Raw genomic sequence first — 19,554 nt, forward strand, 5'->3', positions numbered from 1 at the left:
GGCTTTCTCTCCGGCCGTAAGTGGGAAGGTCTGGCAGCAACCTGCGGATGGTCGTGGGTTTCCCCCGGGCTGTGCCCGGTTTCCACCCACCATAATGCTGGCCGCCGTCGTATAAGTGAAATATTCTTGAGTACGTCGTAAAACACCAATCAAAAAAAAAAAAAAAAAAAAAATCAGTGTAAGTTGTGCTCGTGAAGTGTCAGGAAAAGCTGTCCGAAACTGTGAAATACCAAATCTTTGGTACGACTTGTTTGGCATGACTGATTTCCTAATAAATGACAACTAATTTCAAGGTTTTTTGTCCACTTTTTGTACTGCCTCAAATCGAATAGAACAATAACATATTGCTCGTTTGTGTCTCTAATAAACTTTTGCAGATATCGACGAGTGCAGCACGGGGAGGTCGAGTTGTGAGCATCAATGCGTCAACACCCACGGCTCTTACCTCTGCGAATGTGATGAAGGATATGGTCTTACCAGGGACAACCGAACATGTCTCCGTAAATACGGATACTGCTGTTTTGATCATCAGCTAGTGACATTCACGATGTTATAAAACAATGGCTATGAGAAAGGGATATCATAACCGTAGAAAGTGGCCGTATAACCATATTGGCGTGTGAAAGAAAGCAACCATATTTTCCCTAAGTTAAAACGTGGTCAATGAACATTATTGTAAGTTAATGGACTGATTTCACAAGGCCATTTTCGATAAAGTTGAAATTTAACACCGTCACGATATAATAATGTTTAATACTAGAAGCTCAAGTTTTGAAATTGGACTTCGAGATTTTCCACCTGTGTTTCAGCCGTGTGCGGGGATTCCCCAGCAGGGACGTGTCCTAACGGAGGCAGCTGTGTCAGTACAGGCAATTGCACTTGTCTCGAAGGTTACCAGACACCGGATTGTCAAGGTATGTTGTGTATTTTTTACTGTATAAATCTGTTTTATGATTTATCTTATGAAACTAAAATAATTGTTACGAAACAGGCAGCGATCAACATGAAACAAAGACACAAAAATATCATCTGCCTGATCAACGGAAATAGATTTTCTACATAAGGTTGTCCCTTATGAAGTTTCTATGACAATCGTATTGTTTAAAACGCATGGCTGATATATGTACGCAAGTCTTTTTATAACTTCTATATTTAATGTTGTTTGTTTCATCCTCTGGGTATTGCGGGATAGTACCAGTGTTGTCATATTGTTTGTCTTAATCATTTCAAATAAAGTTTTGGGCCCTCCGTGGCTCAGTCGGTTAAAGCGCTTGCAGCGTAATGACCCAGGAGTCTCTCACCAATGCGGTCGCTGTGAGTTCAAGTCCAGCTCATGCTGGCGGCCGTACGTGAGAAGGTCTGCCAGCAACCTGCGGATGGTCGTGGGTTTCTCCCGGGCTGTGCCCGGTTTCCACCCACCATAATGCTGGCCGCCGTCGTATAAGTGAAATATTCTTGAGTACGGCGTAAAACACCAATCAAAAAAAAAAAAAAATCAAATAAAGTTTTATTGTACATGTACATACCCTATATAGATCCTTTCTTTTTTTTATTACTTCAACTATTAACTTACACGCCTTGTTTTGCAGAGCATTTTGCTGCTTTTTAGTTAGTACTCGTGGCGTTTTTGGTGAAGTATGGTTGAATGGGGTCATATTTCCCTTTTCGTAGACCCATATTGATTCCGAACATTTCCACCTGCAGATGTTGACGAATGCCAAGATTCTAACGGTGGCTGTGAAGAAATCTGTCTCAACACCCATGGGTCATTCAAATGTGACTGCCCCAGCGGATATGGGATTGTTGATAACACCACTTGCTCCCGTAAGTTTCCTCTCTAAGAATAATAACTTGAATAATTGTTGTTGCTGTGTGGCATTGTTGTTTCCAGGCCTGCTCTTTTCCGGCAGAGTTCTCCCCCATTGTTGTTCTTCACAATCATTGTTGATGTGATTTCCGTCCATTGTTGTTCGCTTTTGGTGCCTAATACTGATCTTGTTGTCCATCATTGTTAGTACTGTCTACCTGTTATTGTTTCCTCCATTAATAATGGTTGCTGTGCACCATTGCTATTTTGGGCATCGTTTTTGCCGTACGCCTTTGTTGTTGTTGGCCTGCGCAGTTTCTTTTTTTTAACAGTGTTGCCATCTGTTCGCAAATATTGTTTACCACCATTGTTAAGACTGTCCATCACTTCGTTCATATTTCTTACAGCGCTTTCGCTTTACATAACTGCCACCAACAGCAAACTGTGTACAGAAATCTTGAACAACGCCGAACTCACTGGGGTCACGGTGATCAGGCAAGAAGTGATGTCAAAAAAACAAAAAAAACACAAAAAAAAACACAAGTAATCCATCTCAACCTTTGTTTCTAATAATACATACATTCTCTTTATCTAGAGTATGTACAAAGCGATTCTAACCAAAATCTAAAAAAATTTTATTGATCAATTCTGACTAAAAAATTCCGCGGGAAGACACAAGTGATGAGGCTAAGCCTAAACAAGCTCACAGGCTCCAAAGGTCAAGGTTGTCTATTGGTGGCAGTGATGTAAAGCGAAAGTTAAAGCGCGACGCATACGCTGTAAGGAGTATGCACTTTGTTATTGCAGTTATTGTTGTTCACCACTGTAAATGTTGCCTACCATTGTTTTTGTTGCGTATACTTGCTGTTATCCATCATTGCTGTTGTTGTCCACCAGTTTGTTGCTGTCCACCATTGTTGTTGTTGCCTGTCATTATTGTTGCTTCCATAATTGTTGATGTTGTCCTCCATATTTGTCGTTCTCTATTGTTGTCTATGCTTACCATCACTGTTGTTATTGTTCACCACTGGTTGTTTATGTTTTCCACCTTTGTCTTTGCTGCCCAACATTGCTGTTGCCGTCCCCTTTTCTGTAATATCACACATCTGTAATATCACTTCTCTGTAATATCACACCTCTTCTACAATATCACTCCTTCTGTAAATGTCAATTCTTCTCTGTGTAATATAACCCCTCCTTTGTAATATCACACCTCTGTAATATCACACCTCTTCTACAATATCACCCCTTCTACAGTATCACCCCTTCTCTGTAATATCACTCCTTCTCTGTAATATCACTCCTTCTCTGTAATTATAACCACTCCTCTGTAATATCACACCTCTGTAATATAACCCCTCTGGAATATCTCTCCTCTGTAATATCACACCTCTTCTGCAGTATCACTCCTTCCCTGTAATATAACCCCTCCTCTGTAATATCACTTGTCTGTAATATCACTCCTCTATAATATCACACCTCTTCTACAGTATCACTCCTTCTCTGTAATATCATTTCTCCTCTGTAATATAACCACTCCTTTGTAATATCACACCTCTGTAATATCACACCCTTCTACAATATCACCCCTTCTACAGTATCACCCCTTCTCTGTAATATCACTCCTTTTCTGTAATTCACTCTTCTTTGTAATATCTTACACCTCCTCTGTAATATCACACCTCTGTAATATAACCCCTCTGGATAATCTCTCCTCTGTAATATCACACCTCTTCTGCAGTATCACTCCTTCCCCGTAATATAACCCCTGCTCTGTAATATCACTTGTCTATAATATCACTCCTCTATAATATCACACCTCTTCTACAGTATCACTCCTTCTCTGTAATATCATTTCTCCTCTGTAATATAACCCCTCCTCTCTAACATCACTTCTCTGTTATATCACACTCTTCTACAGTATCACTTCTTCTCTATAATATCATTCCTCTGTAACATAACTCCTCCTCTGTAATATCATTTCTCCTCTGTAATATCATTTCTCCTCTGTAATGTCACTCCTCCTCTGTAATATCCCCCTCTGTAATATCACTCCTCTGCAGTATCAGTCTTTCTCTGTAATATCACTCCTTCTCTGTAATATCACTCCTTCTCTGTAATATCACTCCTTCTCTGTAATATCACTCCTTCTCTGTAATAATACTACTCCTCTGTAATATCACCTTTCCCCCTCTGTAATATCGCCACCCTCTGTAATATCATTCCTCTGCAGTATCACCCCTCCTCTGTAATATCACATCTTCTCGGTAATCTCATTCCCTCTTTAATATCACGCCTTCTTTGTAATATCACCCCCTTCTCTGTAATATCACCCCTCGTCTGTAATATCCCTCCTCCTCTGTAATATCCTCCTCCTCTGTAATATCCCTCTTCCTCTGTAATATCACCCCCTCTGTAATATCACTCCTCCTCTGTATATCACCACTTCTGTTTTGTCATTCCTCTTCCGCAGTATCAACCCTCGTCTGTAATGTCAGCCCTCCTCTATAATATCACCCCTCCTCTGTAATATCACCCCTCTGTAATATCACTCTTTCTGTGCAATCTCATTCCCTCTGTAATAACACCCCTTCTCTGTAATATCACTCCTTCCCTGTCATATCACCCCTCCTCTGTAATATCACCCCTCCTCTGTAATCTCATTCCCTTCTTAATATCACCCCTCCTCTGTAATATCACCCTCTCTGTAATATCATTCCTTCTGTGCAATCTCATTCCCTCTTTAATAGCGCCCCTCCTCTGTAATATCACCCCTTCCCTGTCATATCACTCCTCCTCTGTAATATCACTCCTTCCCTGTCATATCACTCCTCCTCTGTAATATCACTCCTTCCCTGTCATATCACTCCTCCTCTGTAATATCAGCCCCTCTCTTTAATATCACTCCTCATCTGGTATCACTCCTCCTCTGTAATATCACTCCTACTTTGTATCGCTTTTTTATCCACAGCCGTGTGCTATGGCCATGCCCCGGGGGAGTGCCCTAATGATGGTACTTGCAGGAGTCCAGACCTGTGTGAGTGTGAGCCGGGTTTTACCGGGACCAGTGCGCAGGTGAATGTCATACCCTAGGTGCAATTATAGTCCGAGGGATAAAACATCCCTACTATGATAATTACAGGGGGCTTACTTCGATCGACCCGAAGAAGTCAAATCACAGCAAAAACACAACGTTTTCTGCTGTAATGTAACAGTGCCTTGTGTACTAGATAAGTATTTTATGAGCAGACATACACTGAACACTGTGACGTGCTGTAAAAATGGTACCTGTAACACCTATGGACTCAGTAATTGTAAATCAGTAATTACCCAAGTAACGATATGGTTAAGAGTCACCAGATGATCATATGGTCCGGCAGTACCGAGAATTCTCTAAAAGCTGAATACTTATATCATCGAAAAGATATCGTTTTCATTGGTTGGCCCGTTTTCTTCCATTTCTTGCTCGTGTGTGCTTTTGCTAGATATAAACGAGTGCCTCGTGGAAAACGGTGGATGCCAACAGGAGTGTCAAAATACCAACGGATCGTTCACATGTGACTGCTTTGCCGGATATGCTCTGCTGCCAGGAGGAATGGCATGTGGAGGTAAGTGTTGTCAGGAGGAATGGCATGTGGACGTAAGTGCTACCAGGAGGAATGGCATGTGCAGATAAGTGCTACCAGGAGGAATGGCATGTGGAGGTAAGTGTTGTCAGGAGGGATGGCATGTGGAGGTAAGTGTTGTCAGGAGGAATGGCATGTGGACGTAAGTGCTACCAGGAGGAATGGCATGTGCAGATAAGTGCTACCAGGAGGAATGGCATGTGGAGGTAAGTGTTGTCAGGAGAGATGGCATGTGGAGGTAAGTGTTTTCACGAGGAATGGCATGTGGACGTAAGTGCTACCAGGAGGAATGCATGTGCAGATAAGTGCTACCAGGAGAAATGGCATGTGCAGATAAGTGTTGTCAGGAGGGATGACATGTGGAGTAAGTGTTGTCAGAGGAATGGCATGTGCAGATAAGTGCTACCAGGAGCAATGGCATGTGCAGATAAGTGGCTACCAGGAGAAATGGCATGTGGAGGTAAGTGTTGTCAGGAGGGATGGCATGTGGAGGTAAGTGTTGTCAGGAGGAATGGCATGTGGACGTAAGGTGCTACCAGGAGCAATGGCATGTGCAGGATAAGTGCTACCAGGAGGAATGGCATGTGGAGGTAAGTGTTGTCAGGAGGAATGGCATGTGGACGTAAGTGCTACCAGGAGGAATGGCATGTGCAGATAAGTGCTACCAGGAGGAATGGCATGTGGAGGTAAGTGTTGTCAGGAGGGATGGCATGTGGACATAAGTGCTACCAGGAGGAATGGCATATGGAGGTAATTGGCTGCCAGGAGGGATTGCATGTGGAGGTAAGTGTTGTCAGGAGGAATGGCATATGGACGTAAGTGCTGTCAGGAGAAATGGCATGTGCAGATAAGTGCTACCAGGAGGAATGGCATGTGCAGATAAGTGCTACCAGGAGGATTGGCATGTGCAGATAAGTGCTACCAGGAGGATTGGCATGTGGAGGTAATTGCTGTCACGAGGAATGGCATGTGGAGGTAAGTGTTACCAGGAGGAATGGCATGTGGAGGTAAGTGCTGTCACGAGGAATGGCATGTGGAGGTAATTGCTGCTAGGAGGGATGGCATGTGGAGGTAAGCGCTGCTAGGAGGAATGGCATGTGGAGGTAAGTGCTGTCGGGAGGAAGGGCATGTGGTGGTAAGTGCTGTCGGGAGGAATGGCATGTGGAGGTAATTGCTGCTAGGAGGAATGGCATGTGGAGGTAAGTGCTGTATGGAGGAATGGCATGTGGAGGTAAGTGTTGCCAGGAGGAATGGCATGTCAGGGTAAGTGTTACCAGGAGGAATGGCATGTGGAGATAGGTGCTGCCAGGAGGAATGGCATGTGGAGATAGGTGCTGCCAGGAGAAATGGCATGTGGAGGTAAGTGCTGTCACGAGAAATGGCATGTGGAGGTAATTGCTGCCAGGAGGATTGGCATGTGGAGGTAAGTGTTGTCAGGAGGAATGGCATGTGGACGTAAGTGCTACCAGGAGAAATGACATGTGCAGATAAGTGCTACCAGGAGGATTGGCATGTGCAGATAAGTGCTGCCAGGAGAAATGACATGTGCAGATAAGTGCTACCAGGAGGATTGGCATGTGCAGATAAGTGCTACCAGGAGGATTGGCATGTGGAGGTAATTGCTGTCACGAGGAATGGCATGTGGAGGTAATTGCTGCTAGGAGGGATGGCATGTGGAGGTAAGCGCTGCTAGGAGGAATGGCATGTGGAGGTAAGTGCTGTCGGGAGGAAGGGCATGTGGTGGTAAGTGCTGTCGGGAGGAATGGCATGTGGAGGTAATTGCTGCTAGGAGGAATGGCATGTGGAGGTAAGTGCTGTATGGAGGAATGGCATGTGGAGGTAAGTGTTGCCAGGAGGAATGACATGTCAGGGTAAGTGTTACCAGGAGGAATGGCATGTGGAGATAGGTGCTGCCAGGAGGAATGGCATGTGGAGATAGGTGCTGCCAGGAGAAATGGCATGTGGAGGTAAGTGCTGTCACGAGAAATGGCATGTGGAGGTAATTGCTGCCAGGAGGATTGGCATGTGGAGGTAAGTGTTGTCAGGAGGAATGGCATGTGGACGTAAGTGCTACCAGGAGAAATGACATGTGCAGATAAGTGCTACCAGGAGGATTGGCATGTGCAGATAAGTGCTACCAGGAGAAATGACATGTGCAGATAAGTGCTACCAGGAGGATTGGCATGTGCAGATAAGTGCTACCAGGAGGATTGGCATGTGGAGGTAATTGCTGTCACGAGGAGTGGCATGTGGAGGTAAGTGTTGCCAGGAGGAATGGAATGTGGAGGTAAGTGCTGTCACGAGGAATGGCATGTGGAGGTAATTGCTGCTAGGAGGGATGGCATGTGGAGGTAAGTGCTGCTAGGAAGAATGGCATGTGGAGGTAAGTGCTGTCACGAGGAAGGGCATGTGGTGGTAAGTGCTGTCGGGAGGAATGGCATGTGGAGGTAAGTGCTGCTAGGAGGAATGGCATGTGGAGGTAAGTGCTATATGGAGGAATGGCATGTGGAGGTAAGTGTTGCCAGGAGGAATGACATGTCAGGGTAAGTGTTACCAGGAGGAATGGCATGTGGAGATAGGTGCTGCCAGGAGGAATGGCATGTGGAGATAGGTGCTGCCAGGAGAAATGGCATGTGGAGGTAAGTGCTGTCACGAGAAATGGCATGTGGAGGTAAGTGCTGTCAGGAGGAATGGCATGTGGAGGTAAGTGCTGTCAGGAGGAATGGCATGTGGAGGTAAGTGCTGCCAGGAGGAATGGCATGTGGAGGTAAGTGCTACCAGGAGGAATGGCATGTGGAGGTAATTGCTGTCGGGAGGATTGGCATGTGGAGGTAAGTGCTACCAGGAGGAATGGCATGTGGAGGTAAGTGCTACCAGGAGGAATGGCATGTGCAAATAAGTGCTACCAGGAGGAATGGCATGTGGAGGTAATTGCTGCCAGGAGGAATGGCATGTGGAGGTAATTGCTGCCAGGAGAAATGGCATGTGGAGGTAATTGCTGCCAGGAGAAATGGCATGTGGAGGCAATTGCTGCCAGGAGGATTGGCATGTGGAGGCAATTGCTGCCAGGAGGATTGGCATGTGGAGGCAATTGCTGCGAAGGAGGATTGGCATGTTTAGGCAAGTGCTGTCGGGAGGAATGGCATGTGAAGGTAAGTGCTACCAGGAGGAATGGCATGTGGAGGTAATTGCTGCCAGGAGAAATGGCATGTGGAGGTAATTGCTGCCAGGAGAAATGGCATGTGGAGGTAATTGCTGCCAGGAGGAATGGCATGTGGAGGTAATTGCTGCCAGGAGGAATGGCATGTGAAGGTAAGTGTTGCCAGAAGGAATGGCATGTGGAGGTAAGTGTTGCCAGAAGGAATGGCATGTGGAGGTAAGTGCTACCAGGAGGAATGGCATGTGGAGGTAAGTGCTGCCAGGAGGAATGGCATGTGGAGGTAATTGCTGCCAGGAGAAATGGCATGTGGAGGTAATTGCTGCCAGGAGGATTGGCATGTGGAGGTAAGTGCTGCCAGGAGGAATGGCATGTGGAGGCAAGTGTTGCCAGGAGGAATGGCATGTGGAGGTAAGTGTTGCCAGGAGGAATGGCATGTGGAGGTAAGTGCTGTCACGAGGAATGGCATGTGGAGGTAAGTGCTGTCACGAGGAATGGCATGTGGAGGTAATTGCTGCCAGGAGGAATGGCATGTGGAAGTAAGTGCTGTCACGAGGAATGGCATATGGAGGTAAGTGCTGTCGGGAGGAAGGGCATGTGGAGGTAAGTGCTGTCGGGAGGAATGTCATGTGGAGGTAAGTGCTACCAGGAGGAATGGCATGTGGAGGTAATTGCTGCCAGGAGAAATGGCATGTGGAGGTAATTGCTGCCAGGAGGAATGGCATGTGGAGGTAATTGCTGCCAGGAGGATTGGCATGTGGAGGTAATTGCTGCTAGGAGGAATGGCATGTGAAGGTAAGTGTTGCCAGAAGTAATGGCATGTGGAGGTAAGTGCTGTCACGAGGAATGGCATGTGGAGGTAAGTGCTGTCACGTGGAATGGCATGTGGAGATAAGTGCTGTCACGAGGAATGGCATGTGGAGGTAAGTGTTGTCACGAGGAATGGCATGTGGAGGTAAGTGCTGCTAGGAGGAATGGCATGTGGAGGTAAGTGCTGTCGGGAGGAATGGCATGTGGTGGTAAGTGCTGTCGGGAGGAATGGCATGTGGAGGTAATTGCTGCTAGGAGGAATGGCATGTGGAGGTAAGTGCTATATGGAGGAATGGCATGTGGAGGTAAGTGTTGCCAGGAGGAATGACATGTGGAGATAAGTGGTGCCAGGAGAAATGGCATGTCAGGGTAAGTGTTACCAGGAGGAATGGCATGTGGAGATAGGTGCTGCCAGGAGAAATGGCATGTGGAGATAGGTGCTGCCAGGAGGAATGGCATGTGGAGATAGGTGCTGCCAGGAGAAATGGCATGTGGAGGTAAGTGCTGTCAGGAGGAATGGCATGTGGAGGTAAGTGCTGTCAGGAGGAATGGCATGTGGTGGTAAGTGTTGCTAGGAGGGCTAGCATGTCGTGATTGTGGGAGTGATATGAGAGTGAGTCGTGGTAAATGAGGACCGATTTGAGAGTTTTCTGTGGGAAATATGAACTGATATGAGAGTGGACCGTGCTAAATATTAACCGATATGAGGGTTGGCCGTGGAAAATGTGAACCGGTAAAAGAGTGGACCATTGTAAATGTGGACCAGTATGAGTGAGGGTTGTGGTAAGCGTGGACCTATATGAGTGTAGATCGTGGTAAATGTGAGCCAGTAAGAGTGTGAGCCTTGGAAAATATGGATCCAGGACTATTAAATGTAGACCATGGCGTTAAAATTCTACAGGTTCATATTCTCGCCCAAACCACTAAAATGAAATCTTAAGTCTTCCATTTCACGTTTTTTAACTTTTTAAATCTGACATAACCATTATAATGAACGATGTCTGTATGCTACATTAAGGCCAGGATAGAATGTGTTTTTATTCCTTTCTTTTGCAGACGTTAATGAGTGCGAAGTGGACAATGGCGGGTGCGCACAAACGTGTGACAACAGCGTCGGTTTCTATAACTGTACTTGTCAAGACGGCTTTATACTGGATACTAACGAAATGGATTGTACCGGTGAGTAGAGTGTTAACACATCTTGTCTTGTGGGTCATATGTACCAAAGCAGTATTATGGTATTATGTATCATAATAGACTGTAGCATGTAACATGAAGATGAATAAATTTGAAATTCATGTGAATATTGTTAACCAATTTGTACACATATTCATTATATGCATCTTGGCCCCAGTAAGGTTGATCAAAAATGTATCCAGAAGCGTACTGCTTTCACAGCCAATGGCATTGCGCCATACTTACTTTTGAGTGTTAATTATTGTTTTTCTACAGGACTAAGTTATCATGTTATTTGGCCTTTTTGCTTGCTTTCATGAGAAAAGACAACACTAGGCCAAATGTGCATGGATATAGTATTGCACAGGAAGTTCAAAAAGCATTACTTTTTATGTGATATGGCAAAACCGAGATATTGGAGTTCAAAGTAAACAAAATCGCGCACACTGAGACAAAAGAAAGTGCCACCATATTATCCTTGTTGTTAGCATTTCAAGAGCGAGTTATTTCCATTAACCCGAGGACGAAGCTGTTTCTGCTTGCGTCACCCGCACCCTGTTTCCCCTTTTAAAAATATGTATTTGGGGTGCGCGTGATCATGTTTCAAGTTGTAAGAATTCCAGATTAAAAGTTTATTTATATTTGTTTGATATTTAATTTTTTTATTTAATGTCAACCACGTAAAAAAATGTGTGTGGCCGTTTAGGTCTGTTTCCAACGTTCTTCCTAAATATTTAATATATAGGATAAATAAACAATTTAAGTGGCCTCTGATTTTTACAGTTATGTGGACATGCTTTATGGACATAAGAGCACACCTCAAAGTATCAGTTATCGGGAACATCAGCATTTTTCACTTGGAAGAAACCTCTGTATTGTATTTATCAAATCGAGGTATACACATACCGTGGTCACCTTCATGATCTGTTGCGTACATTTGCCTGGATTTTAAGTCCCATGTGCAGTCACGATCAGAATTTTGTGTATCGTGCTTACAAAAAAAATCCCACCAGCAAATGTGTTTACCCCACAGATATTGATGAGTGCGTTGAAGATGGAGGACATTGCCAACACGAGTGTGTGAATATCCCAGGGTCCTTTGCGTGCGCGTGCCCAGCTGGCTTCACGGTAGGCATCGATGGAGCTTCGTGCAAAGGTATGCTGATTTCCACTGACTGTTTATGGACACCAAAATAGCGATATATAAGTTTTGATATGAATTTAAAATTCTGCAGGTTTTGATGTGGTAGTCTCCTTACAGTATAAAATACTATAAAATACAGTACTTTTCTAATATCATGTATTTAATTAATAACGCATGTACTATATAGATGTCATCATCTAAGATATAACAGAGGGCTTGATAAAGGTTCAAAGAATAAGATCCTAAAAAAATGAAAGGTTGATGTCATACGTATAAGGCAGATCAAAAAAAAGTGGCCCAAGATAGTGTCAACATCAAAAATCAAAAGATGCGCTTAATGTGTATGTCAAATTTCAGATGTGGACGAATGTTTCGTGAGCAATGGTGGATGTGACCAGGACTGTGAAAACAATAACGGTTCCTTCGTTTGTTATTGCCAGCAAGGATATGGTCTAGGGGCAGACGGCAGGAGCTGCGAAGGTAAATGGTGTGATTTCATAATCAACAACGCGGTGTTTGTTGTTATTATTGTTAATACATGCTTGTCGGGATTTAATGTCGCTTTAAATATAAAATACGTCTGTCTGGCTAAGCAAAAACTGTTATTCATGTAGATTATGTATTTTGTTTTTGTCCATTAAGAATCGCTTACTGAACATTGTAGTCCAAGTATTATGGCATTAAATTAAATACTTAAATAAATAAACAGTTTATCAACAATGTAAGCCATGTTCACGAAACTCGTCAAAATAGGGTGCAATTGTTTTATACTATCTAATTCGTCAAGCGACATTCTATTGTAACAGACACTGATGAATGCTCATTGAGCAGTGACAAATGCAGTGACCTGTGTATAAATGACCCCGGGACATACCATTGCAGCTGTTCTGTTGGCTATACATTGATGACAGATGGTGTTTCCTGCCAAGGTAAGCAAAAGTCTTACTAGATAAGCAATATGTTATGTTGTGTCTGTGGCGGTTACACATTTTGTTTCTCTCTCACACGTTACCATCTTTATTTACTATTTGTCTTATTACTTCTTACATATTTCTTTGGAAGCTGGAGCGTTAGGTGATTTTGGACATGAGCCTTGTGCTTATCGATTTGGATCGTCCTTTGCATTACGACTGGTATACGAATGTCCAAATTGACGCTTAAATATTACTATTCTTAACTAATACAGGGAACAGTTTGTCTAAAACCGGCGACGTAGTTTTACAAGATAGTGCTGCAAACGCGTAAAGTCGGTGAATGAGTTAACATACCCGTAAAGAGGTGCATGGTCATACCTCGTTGAAAGCTACGTAGAAATGAGGCTTTTAACAGTAGAATAAACTGTAAACTGCAGTATGTATCTTGTCGGGTAATAGGGAAACTTACGTATCATTATAATTTATGTAGTTATGTCCATTGGGTATGGGCATGGCGAGTACACTGCGATATATACACTGATAATATGTGAGGTTGGCTATACCTTCGTGTGTATTCGTGTGACGAAAATTGCATTGTAGCCATATAAACGTTTATACTCCTGCTTGAAATATATCTAAAATATATGCATCATCATCCTACGATACCACCATATGTTACATTTTATTCTCTGTTCTTAACTCAGACATTGACGAATGCACAGAGTCAAACGGTGGCTGCGAGGGATTATGCAATAACACTGCTGGCTCGTGGGAATGTTCATGCGCGGATGGATTTCTGTTGGCTGCAGATGGTTTGTCGTGTCAAGGTTTGTCGAGGTTGTGTTAAATAGTGCACGGCATGTTTTAACTTGTTGGTTTCTACAAAGAAATAGAAACACTCCTGGTAGGGAATAATATTTACAGATGATTGAGGCCATGCATTGTCTGTATCTTTTCTTTTCTGTCGTAGGCATATAACGGTAGGTTTAGCAATCAAACAACATAGCGTTCAATCTTCACCGTTCAAATTGCCAATCATATGTAAAATTTCATAAAAAATTTAATGAATATTCCCTTTGATGCTGATGTGAGGATATAGCTTGTTAACTCGACAGATTTATCATAAATCAGTACTTAAAAATTAATATTGTCCAAGTGGTCTGCATTTTATGTACTACCTGTGTTTTAGATGCCTCAAAATGCCCATTCAATGGTAATATCAACTGCTGGCCACTGTGTACTGAATTGGATGACAGCAGCTGTGAGTGTCCGGATGACACTGTCATTCATACCGACGGCAGTCACTGCATAGGTAAATGCAAGTTGTCATGTGACGAATATAACTGTTTTGTAAGGCTGGACAAAATATTTTAAACGACACTGACCGTTAAAGATAATGGTTTCATCCACTCAAAGTATAAAGGAAGCGAAAGGTTGTCTATAGAAATTCCAATAGTGAGCAACTAACCTGCCATTTCACCCATTACGTGTGAACATCTGCCAACTGTTACACTTTTGCCGCTGCTCTGGATATTCACTCTCAGTTGTACATTGAAGAGCTTAGTTAAGCTTGATTGGAACAATATCAGTAGAGGCAGATCAAGTTATCATGATGCCTACATGTAATCTTCTGATATGCTTCAGACCCCTGCTATTCCAGTCCATGTTTCAATGGCGGCCAATGTCATGTGACAAACACGAGTTTCCAGTGCGACTGCAATGGGACTGGTTATACTGGGGAATTCTGTCACCAAGGAGTGGTCAGCTTCCCAAAAGTTGTTGCGGCATATGTCAATGATATGTCTGAAATATACGTATTCCACGCAAGCCCAAAACGCCAGCTTGTGTTGCGTGCCGAAACTGATGACGACACACAGTTGTTTCCAAACCCTTTGGTCATTATGCATCCGGCGACGTCAGCATCATTTCAAGTCCGATCAAAGACAAGAGGACTTCATCTCGTTAAATGGAAGGCAGAAGGACCCGACTCTCAGCAGTACAATGAAATTCCATCTCTCAAAGTTGTCATTGAGGACGTTTTTACTCGGCTAGACCTGGCCGGCGATGTCCTACCCAGAGGATGCTATCAAGCGAACATACCCTTTGGTAAACAGAAAATCAGCTTGTCTTCAACGCATCCGTGGTATAGGATGAGCTCAAAGGGGCATTTCACAGGAGGTGTAGTGTTTTTGAAAGTCAATAACTATTCATTGCCGGTTTCAGACTCTGGTCTTGAAGCAATCGTGATCTCAGAGAAAATGCTGTTTGGACCGGCAAATTCCAGGAGACAATTTCAGAATGGGGCGCTCATGGGCAAGACCGATCCTTTATCTTGTCGTGAGGTATCTCTCTCTGTGCAGGACCACAAAGACTTCGTTCAGAGAGGAAGCCTGTTTAAAACATTCGCCGCTGAACTCGAAAACATTTTGCCACGATGGTTATCAGTTTCAGCCAAGACTCCTCAAACGCTGTTTAAATCGTTGATAGTTTCAGGAAGAGACGTTCAGCGAATACCTAGCTGTCACGGGGCACCTGTTTTTGAGAGCAGAAATTACTTTGTGATTAGAATAAGCGGAGAGCTCATCCTGACAATAGCTGGAGAGAGTGTCGACGTCTCCAGCTCTTCTGATTCCTCTTGGGAGTTCTGCTTTATACTAGGTATTGAAAGTGACTGGACCTTTATACTGATGTTGCCAGAGCAAGCTTCCGCAGCTCTTCAGAACACGTCCGTTTTCCGCATCTTCAACAACTACAATATTCAGCCTCTCGGGATTGGTGTTTCTCCCAGTAAACTAATAAATGTAAAACAAAAGTTTCCTAGCTTGACGTTTTGGAATGGTGACGAACTCTTTAACTATGGGTAAGAGAACCTCATAATAATGTGTAATTTGTGCTATTTTTGTCTTTTCGAACTGTAGAATTAATTATGATTAATTAATCATACTATACAGTCACTCTCATTATGTTTTTTCCCCCAGAAGATCGTTTAAATTAATCTCATTGTAAAGAAAATGTTTTAAGGGAATATAATTATAAACACTGCTGTTTATGAGGCGGATACTCACTAAATTGTATATGTAAGAACGACGCCTTTAATCAATGATCGAATTTCAAAAGTCCAAAAGGCATCACAGAAAGCTGCAAGTCATCACAGCAATATATACATGCAAATATCATTTATAAGAACAAACTGAATCAACTATGAGAGATGGGAAATGATTTGGGGTTACTCTTCCCTCTCATTAGTTCATCAATATAATGGATTATTCACTTTTTACCTAATTCTTTTTATTCCAGAGTGGAAACGACAGCTTCAGTGTGGTTGGGATTGCGACAAGAACAGGGAATAATTGGTAACATCATGCTGTCAGCACAGGATATCGAAAAGGTTTGTTCGATTCTTGAAAGAAAGTAAGCTATATATGAGTTGGACAGGGAGTATATGTAGACTTTAACACCAGGCTTTTGAGAGGTTTTGTTTTTGGTTCGGTAAATTGCCGACTATACAGTCACTCTCATTATGTTTTTTTTTCAGAAGAATGCAACAAGATTTATTTTAAAGAAATGGATTTAGTCCAATCACAATCCATTCACTGTCCATTCATCAATAGTATTTTACAAGGACATGTTATAAATGCTTCTAACAAATACTTGTAAAGATTGAATATAAGTAAGAATTTCAAGAAAAAGAATAAGATATGAGGCATTCTGTATGCAAAAATATATCTCAAAATGCCATTAAATCAGAACAAAAGAAAGAATTTAAGTGTATGTGAAGAAGTTTACCAAAATTTTCAAAGGAGAATAGACAGTAAAACTAAAACTAATGGGTTAACTCTATACGCTAACTGAACAGCCCAAAATCACCAGTGGACTTTCGATATTGAATTCAACAACGAGAAAAATGTGTTTGATTGGAACTTGGGCCTACGGAGCGTAGTGAAACTAAGTGATAATTGAGCGAAAGGGCTTGTGATTATATAGGTAACTGCTTCTTGTGGTAAACCGAAGTCTCATTCGTTCCTGAAATTTAATAGGTTACAGGGATGTACACGAATTTGTTTATCATCTGTAGTCAATAATTTAGATTCATAGTCTATACTCTGAGAGCTGTCGCGCAAGACAGGGGAGCTATGTGACGTTCAAGAAATAATACTTAGAATTTTTTAGAAAGAGAAACCATAAAGTTTTGATATGCGTGGTATATATCGCATAATTAACATTATTGGTACTATACATGGAGAAATTACAAAGGCTTGTAGAACAGAATGGCAGGAGTATGTCCTTTGAGCATATATACGCTTGGAAAACTCTATGTGTCTGGAAATCTTACTAGCAGTATTGCTAGAAATACAGATATGTACGCCACTATGTCATACATTTACATTTCTGTTTCAGACATTCACTCACCTGTTTTCGGACTCTTGGACGGCCATAGTACAGTTTGATAAATCGTTTCGAAATACATTTAGCATCCGTGTTCTTGGGGACCCTGTTCCAATTGAGTTCACCTTTATTGTAAAATCTGATGTGAAGGCAAGCGCACTGTTGTCATTTGGTGGTAAGGACATTATCCTACATGTATTTATCTCGGGTATTTCTTTAATTTAAAACCATGAAATGTTTCAGTGCTAAAATTCATGGCTTATTATGTTTAACGCCTCATGTCAACACATGAAAAATTGTGCTTTGAGCCATAACGCTGAAAGGCAATCAAAACAGATGTTCATATTTTATTATCATTGCATTAATGGGGCTTTTTGTTGTGTTCCAGGGGAGGGAAGAACTTACTGTGGAGCAGACGCCCGACCTCCAGGAATTTTTGCGAAAGTCAGCGTTAAGGGGAACTTTTTCATTTTCCCACCATTAGTTACTGCCTTTGATATCAGTGGTGAAGCGTATCTTACATTGGTTTTAGATGCTTCATATGTAAAGAAATTTATTACGTTGATTGAAAAACATTCGCAAATATTAAGTGGATACAAGTCAGACGTAGATAATCTCACAGACTCAAACCTCAGCAAAGAAGTTAATAACCTAATAACCCGTCTACAATCTATCACAGAAGGAGCCGTCAAATTTTTCGCAGACACAGTAACGAAGGCCGCAGAGTTTCTGCTCAGGCTACAGTTGGGCTTGTTTGACCTGAAACACGCCGTGAACTATCTCACCGAGAAATTATCACTAGACGTTATCGCTTCTCCAGAACTTTTACCCCTACTCCCAGTCAAATACTTATTGTCCCGAATCAAGGAAACCGTTCATGACCTGCAAGTGGAGGCTTCCAAGGTGTTTCAATCAGCCCTGGGTATATTTGAAAGTTTCGGTTTCAAAGGTCACTTTTCCATTTCCATTCTTGGAAGGACGTATACTGTAGGCGGTGAATTAGTATGGGCAAGTAATCATCTTAAGAGATGTGACCAGTTCCTGGACATTTATGAAGAGTTAGATGGTGAGGAAGCATTTCGGATGTTAGCCTATGTTGAAGCGGGAGTTACTTTAAATGAGGTAAGTAATTTATGGAATTTCTTGACGATATCTGTCGGACAAAAAATAGGCTTCATTGGCGCACAGAACAGTAAGAAATTTGCATTTCAGATTGGGGCGAAAGCCAATGTGTTAGGCATCAAAGCTGATGCTGACGTGTTTATCAAGCACAACGGTTTAAGTTTCCTGATAGAAGCGGACGTATGGAATATGTTTACTGCTAGAATAGCAGCATCTGCAAATGTCTTAGTCCCTCTTTCGAAACAAAAGCTTATTTTGAAGGGGTCATTTCTAGCGGGCTCGAAATCATTTGAAGGCAGCTTTGGGGACGCCGTCAGAAAACAAACAGAATCGTTTGCAGACAATGCAAATAAAAGGCTTGAACGGGTGCAAAAAGAATTACAGTCTTCAAAACAAGCAGTGACGGGCGCACAAGATTGGCTGGAGGAAAAGAAACGGGTCTTTGATGATGCTCGACGTGCCTTTGAATATGTCGTTAAACGTCTTGATCAGGCCAAACAGACACTGGAAGCCGCAAAGGGGCCGTTTAAGTCAGCGGAAAAAGCAGTGATAGACGCAAAGAAGAAAATCGATTCTCTGTGCAAGATTGAAAGATGCTCGTCCCTTTGCATACCTGGAATTGCATTAGAATCATGCAGTCTGGATTGGGGTTTTTTCGAAATTCCTTGGATTTGCGTGAGAACCGTAGGTTGCATGTTCTCAGTTCCCGATTTGGCATGTGTAGCCCGAAACATAGCATGTGGTGTGGTCAGAGGCCTTGCCTATGCAGCCCTTACAGTTGCCGAAGCGGCTGTGCGTATTCCTCTGTATGCGTTAGATTTGGCCAAAGCGGCTGTTTCTCTGGCACAGATAGCCGTAGACAAATCTCAAGTCATAGTGGATGTGGCTAAAGGTGCTGTGGATCTAGCTAGTTTTGGCTTGGAATTGGTGAAGGTATCTCTTGATGCGGCTATTGTTGCAGTGGAAGTGGTCAAAGAGGCCGTTAAGATTGGCGCACAGATTGTTGATTTTTATTCTCAAAATAGGTTTCGATTACATAATTGACGTAAGATCTTGCGGGTTTGAACTGGAATTATCGACTAGAGATCTCTTCGAGTTTGACATATTTTGTGAAATCAATCCATTTACCCTAGGTTGGAGGAATGTAGGTTTTAAGGTGAACTTTAACAATATTGACACAAGTCTGTGGAACGCTGCAAAGGGCTTAATAGATAGCGCCACACAGGGGCTTGGTGGAATTTTGGGGAGACGAAAAAGGGAAGTGGAATTCACTCTTTACTCGAACTTGCACAAGGTATACAGAAAAAGACGAGAAACTAATACCACAGGCACAAGTAATGACAGTAACATTCTTGTGAATGAAACAATTCAGTTACCGGTGTGGGACCTCAAAGAGTTCTGGGCCAACCAAT

At 42.7% G+C, this 19,554-nt stretch overlaps 1 protein-coding gene across 1 annotated transcript; it reads left to right on the top strand.

The window, feature by feature from the left end:
* Window positions 1-4,873: 4,873 nt before the first annotated feature.
* On the top strand, window positions 4,874-19,320 carry LOC135482287 (uncharacterized). The gene is made up of 12 exons (XM_064762197.1): window positions 4,874-4,882; window positions 5,293-5,415; window positions 10,457-10,579; window positions 11,610-11,732; window positions 12,078-12,200; window positions 12,527-12,649; window positions 13,339-13,461; window positions 13,824-13,946; window positions 14,279-15,494; window positions 15,932-16,022; window positions 17,033-17,195; window positions 17,409-19,320. The coding sequence occupies exons 2-12, from the start codon at window positions 5,403-5,405 to the stop codon at window positions 19,184-19,186; spliced, it is 3,999 nt and encodes a 1,332-aa protein (XP_064618267.1). The 5' UTR covers window positions 4,874-4,882; window positions 5,293-5,402; the 3' UTR covers window positions 19,187-19,320.
* The last annotated feature ends 234 nt before the right edge of the window (window positions 19,321-19,554 follow it).

This window comes from Liolophura sinensis, chromosome 1 (genome assembly GCF_032854445.1).
Source record: "Liolophura sinensis isolate JHLJ2023 chromosome 1, CUHK_Ljap_v2, whole genome shotgun sequence".
Lineage (NCBI taxonomy): Eukaryota > Metazoa > Mollusca > Polyplacophora > Chitonida > Chitonidae > Liolophura > Liolophura sinensis.

Excerpts from the sequence above, each read along its gene's own strand:
- LOC135482287 (XM_064762197.1), top strand. Across the intron at positions 10,580-11,609 it reads TAACGAAATGGATTGTACCG|ATATTGATGAGTGCGTTGAA; the intron begins GTGAGTAGAGTG and ends TTTACCCCACAG. Across the intron at positions 11,733-12,077 it reads CGATGGAGCTTCGTGCAAAG|ATGTGGACGAATGTTTCGTG; the intron begins GTATGCTGATTT and ends GTCAAATTTCAG.